Below are 7,704 nucleotides of genomic sequence, written 5' to 3'. Positions count from 1 at the left end.
TCCACCCGGGACCGGCGAGGAGGGGTTATCCAACCGGGACCAGTGAGGAGGGGTTATCCAACCGGGACTAGCGAGGAGGGGTTATTCAACCGAGACCGGCGAGGAGGGTTTATCCAACCGGGACCGACGAGGAAGGTTTATCCAACCGGGGTGAGGAGGGGTTACACAGCCGGGACCGCGAGGAGGGGTTATCCAGCCGGGACCGGCGAGGAGGGGTTATCCAGCCGGGACCGGCGAGGAGGGGTTATCCAACCGGGACCAGCGAGGAAGGGATATCCAACCGGGACTGGTGAGGGGGGTTATCCAACCGGGACCGGCGAGGAGGGTTTATCCAACCGGGACCAGCGAGGAGGGGTTATCCAGCCGGGACCGGAAACGGGGTTATACAGTCGAACCCGGTGCCTGTGGATGGTACACTCAAACCCGGCACCGATGGTGATGCAGGCGGATCGACGCTGGCGGGTTACAGAGCAGGGCCCGGTGCAGGTGGGCCCCGGTCATGGCGTTGGTCTTCCTCCCGAGATGCGCCGCCTGCTACGGTCTCCAGCGAGACCGGCATATTGGGACGAGGCACCCGACGAGTCAGCGGCGGTAACCGGCGCCAAATGACGGGCTAGTGAAGCGGAGCACAGCGATGCAGTCAGCATGGCGCCGAGCTTGACTGTAGACCATTGTGAAAAGGATACGACCATGGGTAGACCCATGCATCAGAATCAAAACAGCGGAGCCGACGTCCCGCCATGCTGATGCATATGACAAGATTTGGCATGCCCCTGATCCGCACCCTCCGTATAGACTCTGCTCCCCACATCCGTCACTGTCCACGGAAGCTCCGACGACCACGCCGCCAATGGGCGTCACGTGGCGGGCGGCTTCGCTGCATCCTGCATCCATGGCTGACCGCTGACGAACGGGCCTCACTCGTCGGCGCCTACTGCCCCCTTGAGCCCGCTTCCTGCGCGCCCAATACGGAGCCACTCGTCGCGCTCGCCGTCCGCCGGCCGCCGCTCCCCGCTCGCGGTGGTCGGGTATTTTTCTCGAGTGTTTGCCCGGCTCGGCGGCGGAGCTTCCTTCCTGGCGGGCCGTCGATGCGGGGAGGGCCGCTCGCGCCGCCCAGCGCCGCCCCGTCGCCCGTCGACCGGCTCACTGCGCGGCCGTTTGTTGTTGTTTGGCGCCGGTGTGGCCAGCGGCGGTCGCAGTGTTAGCTTAGGAAGTGGAGCGGCGGTGTGGCGGAGAGCGGCCCGGCCAGGTAAACAGCGACAGAGGAGCCTGGGAACATTCTGGCCGGTGCGGCCGACGCTGTGAGGAGTGCGAGAGGAACCCGGGTGAGGAGCCCGAGTGAGGGAACCGGGTGAGGAACCCCGGCGAGAAGCCCATTGGTCGGCTGGAGTGAGTGCTCGGTCAGGAGGCGTGCCCGGCACCTTCCAGGGTAAGCCAAGGAAACTGTCAGTTGAACCGACGGCAAGTCAAAAGTTCGCGGCTAGAATCGCACTCGAGCATTTTGCATTTGCTATTCTAGTTTCATGGTCTCGTTTACGACGTCGCTCGACGAAGCTCTGCGCAAAATAAGGTGGAGTACTCCCGACGCACCATCAATTTCTTCCGGGCCGTTGATAACTTGACAGTGCAAGGACCGTGAAAATGGAGCGAGCAGTAAAAGCCGTGACAGGGATGACAAATCCGGTAATTTCAGCCGAGACAGTGGCGCAGCGCGGCGCAGGTTTATTAGACTTCAACTGAAAACAACCATGTGCTATTTCGTGCCATCATTTTTCGAACGTGCATCAACCGCTGGACGGTTTTAGCTGACAACCTGCAGTACATCGTGGGCTAGTGATGGTCCAAGTGACGCTGTGCCCGAGTGTGCAAGCAAGCAGCACTCAGTAGCCGCCCCCCCCCCCCCCCGGCTGTCGTGACCTGATGGTGCCGTGTTTGTCCCAGCTGGCATGATCTGGCGCTGCTGCGCCGTACCGCCTGCCCCCACCGCCTGGATCCAATTAACATTTGCGAAAATTAAACCAGCTCGGGCCGGCTGAAATAGCAAGCTGCTGCTGTCTCTGTGTGCTGTCTTGGCATTATATTCGGCGCACTGTCAGCGAAAACTGTATCTATTTTCCGCATGCCATTAATGAAAATAGGCGTTTCCGTAGTCGTGTGATTGTTCTAATCTCCCGCAAGGGTTAAGCGCACTAATGCAGCTCGGTTAAGCGTGCTTTTAAGCTGGAACGTAATCTTGTGGAAAATTCGAAACTGACGCTGCTAAAAAAGTTATCTAGCTTCGACATTTCCCCATTCTGTCTCAGTAAAATGCTCAGGTGTTTAAGTGAATTATGGCGTGCCTCTTGGCAATAGTTTTCACTTTTCAAGATACACAATAAAGACATTGAGCTCCCATCTTCGGCGTGACCAGGTGAGAGTTCGTACTCTAACCACAATCGATCTTCAGTATATTAGGCAACACCGGTTATAAGACGTTGACAAGGAGGTATTGGTTGATTAACAAACTTGACGTTTCAATATGCGCTTATGGTCACGGGTGACTATGCCGACTGGTGCTAGCGACTATGCCAACTGGTACTAGTGACCTTATGGTCACGGGTGACTATGCCGACTGGTGCTAGGACTATGCCGACTGGTACTAGTGACCTTATGGTCATGGGTGACTATGCTGACTGGTGCTAGCGACTATGCCGACTGGTACTAGTGACCTTATGGTCATGGGTGACTATGCTGACTGGTGCTAGCGACTATGCCGACTGGTACTAGTGACCTTATGGTCATGGGTGACTATGCCGACTGGTACTAGTGACCTTATGGTCACGGGTGACTGTGCCGACTTGCTAGCGACTATGCCGACTGGTACTAGTGACCTTATGGTCATGGGTGACTATGCCGACTGGTACTAGTGACCTTATGGTCACGGGTGACTGTGCCGACTGGTGCTAGCGACTATGCCGACTGGTACTAGTGACCTTATGGTCAGGGTGGCTATGCCGACTGGTACTAGTGACCTTATGGTCACGGGTGGCTATGCCGACTGGTTGCTAGCGACTATGCCGACTGGTACTAGTGACCATGATAACATCTTGAAACGGCTTTTTGTGAGTGTAGGCAATGCTCGCTTGATAACGTCGTTTAGCCGTGCATCATGCCATGCTACAGGTCAACCGTTATTAAAATAACAATTCTCAATTCATAACTTGTGTTTTTGGTACTCCATTTCACACGACCAACAGCAAATGCGCAATATGTCGGCCACGCCTCAAGAACAGAAAACAGCTTTTTAGCCATGACTCCGACGTGGTAGAAGCGTAGAATGAATTTCTCCCAACTGGGCGAATTGAATGAATACAGCGTCATGGTGAGCCATTACTGACGTGGGCCTGCAGTGAAGAGTCGGTCGAACGGCTCGAACCAACTGCTCGTGCCTCTGGCGAAATCAATTTGTCCAGGGTGGTGACGGCGGTTCAAGACCATTTCTCAAGGTCATCACCACTCTGACACCGGTGATGCTGCTTACCAACACGGTCACCAGCCATCCCACGAGCCAGAGCTGGCGCAGCTCACTGCGGGTCGGCCGGGTACCGTCCACCTCTGTCCACTGACGACACCCGTGGACGGGGCGCGTCGGCCACGTGCCGTCCACCTCTGTCCAATGACGACACCCGTTGACGGGACGCGTTGGCCACGTGCCGTCCACCTCTGTCCAATGACGGCACCCGTGGACGGGGCGCGTTGGCCACGTGCCGTCCACCTCTGTCCACTGACAACACGTGGACGGGGCGCGTTGGCCACGTGCCGTCCACCTCTGTCCATGACACACCCGTGACGGGCGCGTTGGCCACGTGCCGTCCACCTCTGTCCACTGACAACACCCGTGGACGGGGCGCGTTGGCCACGTGCCGTCCACCTCTGTCCATGACAACACCCGTTGACGGGACGCGTTGGCCACGTGCCGTCCACCTCTGTCCACTGACGACACCCGTGGACGGGGCACGTCGGCCACGTGCCGTCCACTTCTGTCCACTGACAACACCCGTGGACGGGGCGCGTCGGCCACGTGCCGTCCACCTCTGTCCGCTGACGACACCCGTGGACGGGGCGCGTCGGCCACGTGCCGTCCACCTCTGTCCGCTGACGACACCCGTGGACGGGGCGCGTCGGCCACGTGCCGTCCACCTCTGTCCAATGACGACACCCGTTGACGGGACGCGTTGGCCACGTGCCGTCCACCTCTGTCCGCTGACGACACCCGTGGACGGGGAGGTGACTGACCGCGCCGTGCCTGCCGTTCCAGTGGAGCCCAAGACACCGCAGATCGAGTACCGCACGGCGCTGATCGCCTCGGGCAAAAACCTGACCGTGCGCGTGGGCGAGGAGGTGGATGTTCAGTGCCGCGCGCGCTACGGCAACCCGCCGCCATCATCAAGTGGTTCATCGGTAAGTAGGCGTGACACGCCAGTCATCAGTTGTGATCAGCGTGATGGGGTATGGGAGATCACTGTGCGCTCATTTGTAACGAGTGCGGCTAGAGTTGTGACAGTCGAACTGAGACGGCTATGACTTGCGGACAGGAGATCATTTCTGTGAAAAGTCGACCCCTTACCCGAACGGGGTAAGCACGGTAAGAACCCAGCTCCAGCATGGGGCCATGTTCATCGACTGATCAGACTTTAGTGTTCTAGCAATGACTTAGAGGGGCGGGGGGGGGGACTTGGCTGAAAACGCTGGTTAAACATCATTTGCCGCAGGAGCTGATAGTTCTAGCGGCATTTCCGTCTCAAGGCAGTATCTGATGACAATTCTTGCATTCATTATAGCTATGTTTTAAGAAGTATTTCATAGCTGAGTTATTTTAGGTTTTGATCAATTTGTTTCGAATCGATCGCAAGTTTCTGGGATGTTTTGTCACGGTTAAAGTGAAAACTATAAGAAGGCAAGGGGTGTGTATATGTGTTCTCAAAGTTCATGCATTTTGAATTAATGCCGCCTATTTTGTTCAACTGATCTTTTCCATGTCAAACATGGTTGGAATGCCTGTTAAGTGCCTGTGATATTTGGAAGCTTTGGGTGGTTTCCGACCCTACAGTGTTTTTCTCAGTGATGCAAAGCGAAAGTAGAACACGCTTTGCCTCCCACCTGGCGTTGCCGTCAAATGACTCACATCTAAATGGTCGTGCAACATGTTCCATATAAGTTCACATGCAAATAATGGCAGAGTTCGTGCCGTTGACCATTTCAATACCCCTGTAACATAGGTGTTTGTCTTCGATGTGGGTAAACACCTACCTGCTGGTACCAGGCGTGCTTGAATATCCTGTGCTCTCCATATTACAATGATGGCGTGTGAAAATGCAGGTGCTCCGTTAACAGTTTATATGTAACGTAAACTATCAAGATGTTTCGACATGATGAAGAACCAAGCAGTGACTCCAGTCCGCCCCAGTTCCACAACTCTGTTGTCGCCTTTCCAAATTCGCCGCTCGCCAGCCAGCTGATTATGCAGCGGAGCGTGTGGTGGCGCCTAGTCCGCCATCAGCGACAGTGGTTCTAAATCAGCGCATGATACGGCAGGTTAGAGCCGCTCGTCCGGTGCCGAGGCCGCGATGCCAGCTCTGACTGGGCGCCGACGGCCCCGCCCCAGCCGCGGCCTGTATTCAGGCGTGTGGCGCCGGCCGCTCTGACGAACGGCCGGCGCCCGGCCGGCGACAGCCCATGGCTTTCCGATCCCGCCGCCGCCGCCACCTCTGATGTACGGCGCCGGGCGCGCGGCTGCCATGACGTAGAGTCCGACCCGGCCCGCCGCTGATCGCTGCCAGAGATGGCTGTGTGGGTACCGACGGCCGACGAGAGGCTCCTGGGCCCTCCGGCCCCGAATGACCTCAGACTCTCGATCGGCCATCGATGGGGATCATCGCTTTGTGATTTGCACCCCTGAAATGTCTGGCACTCCACTTCTGCCCTAGCGCGCTACACAAGGCTCAAGCCGGTCAGCTCGGCACGGAAGATATAAAGTGTTGTCTCTTTTGACCGGCGCTGGAAAATGTCGTCATTTATATCTCACGAGAACGAGCTTTTACCAGCCTTCGACAGATGACTGATCACCTCCTAAGTCAAAGTTTTTCTTCAACCCTTACGATACCATGAGAAATATTTTGTCTCCTTGATGCTAAACCTCCCAATGTAGGCAACATTTTAACACAATGGCCTTCTAAAGACGCCAGTAAATTACAGCACGTAACTGATGATACACTGCAGTCATCCATTCTCATGATGGCGAAATTAGGACAATTTGCTCTACGCTCTGCCCCAGATGTTCTTCGCTACATGCCCTCCCAAAATGGTCTAAATGAGCATGCAGCGGGCGATTTTGGTATTATGAAGCGTGCCGGTTACTCAGGCCATTCTGCGTAGTGCAGCGACGCATAGTTATAATGAAATACGCTTATAATAATCAAACCATCCAACACGCCACCTGGCTGGTCCTCCATCCAACACGTCACCTGGCTGGTCCTCCATCCAACACGCCACCTGGCTGGTCCTCCATCCAACACGCCACCTGGCTGGTCCTCCATCCAACACGTCACCTGGCTGGTCCTCCATCCAACACGTCACCTGGCTGGTCCTCCATCCAACACGCCACCTGGCTGGTTCTCCATCCAACACGCCACCTGGCTGGTCCTCCATCCGACACGTCACCTGGCTGGTCCTCCATCCGACACGTCACCTGCTGGTCCTCCATCCGACACGTCACCTGGCTGGTCCTCCATCCGACACGTCACCTGGCTGGTCCTCCATCCAACACGTCACCTGGCTGGTCCTCCATCCACACGTCACCTGGCTGGTCCTCCATCCAACACGTCACTTGGCTGGACCTCCATCAGACACGTCACCTGGCTGGTCCTCCATCCAACACGTCACCTGGCTGGTCCTCCATCCAACACGTCACCTGGCTGGTCCTCCATCCAACACGTCACCTGGCTGGTCCTCCATCCAACACGCACCTGGCTGGTCCTCCATCCAACGCGTCACCTGGCTGGTCCTCCATCCTACACGTCACCTGGCTGGTCCTCCATCCGACACGTCACCTGGCTGGTCCTCCATCTGACCTTTGAACCGTTGAACCCATCTGTTCCTCCGACCACGGAGGTGTAGTATGGCAGGCATTCAACTCATCATTTAAAACAGTGAATGTAAATACCAACGGTGTATTATCGTTTAAGTCATAATCTCCCAAGCGACAACGGTGTCTTGTCGGCGGTGCTCCGCTCAGAAGCGTTCCAGCGCTACCGCGGCCAGAGTCACGAGGAGGAGACGGCTGCCACGTCCGCCAAGTGTCGTCTCTGAGAGCCATAGAATACCGGCCTGTTTGCATGTCATTATTCTCAGAATCCCCAGCGCTATTGTAGGCGTGCGGAGCTGCCATGTCGGTCCCAGCATACTTTGCTACCGCTAACGTATGTGCATTCATTCCTAGACCCCATTTGTACGTCCCGCAGTCCCACCTCAGTCAGGAGTGTCAGGAGTGTCCAGACGGAACTTGACGCTTGTTGAGGTGGAACCTGCTACCATACCTCCGGCGGCTCTCTCTCTCTCTCTCTCTCTCTCTCTCTCTCTCTCTCTCTCTCTCTCTCTCTTCTCTCTCTCTCTCTCTCTCTCTCTCTCTCTCTCTCTCTCTCTCTCTCTTCTCTCTCTCTCTCTCTT

At 56.4% G+C, this 7,704-nt stretch overlaps 1 protein-coding gene across 1 annotated transcript in view; it reads left to right on the top strand.

Moving 5' to 3' along the window:
- Positions 1–7,704, top strand: part of LOC119108205 (uncharacterized) — a 110,493-nt gene that overhangs the window by 74,003 nt on the left and 28,786 nt on the right. Inside the window, exon 5 of the mRNA XM_037231791.1 lies at positions 4,298–4,429. Coding sequence (XP_037087686.1) covers positions 4,298–4,429 — 132 coding nt within the window. The remainder of the gene's footprint in view (positions 1–4,297; positions 4,430–7,704) is intronic.

The sequence above is a fragment of the Pollicipes pollicipes genome, unplaced genomic scaffold (genome assembly GCF_011947565.3).
Source record: "Pollicipes pollicipes isolate AB1234 unplaced genomic scaffold, Ppol_2.1 Scaffold_2555;HRSCAF=2994_pilon_pilon_pilon, whole genome shotgun sequence".
Lineage (NCBI taxonomy): Eukaryota > Metazoa > Arthropoda > Thecostraca > Pollicipedomorpha > Pollicipedidae > Pollicipes > Pollicipes pollicipes.
Note: the sequence above shows the minus strand (reverse complement) of the source record. Positions and strands in the feature narration are given on the sequence as shown.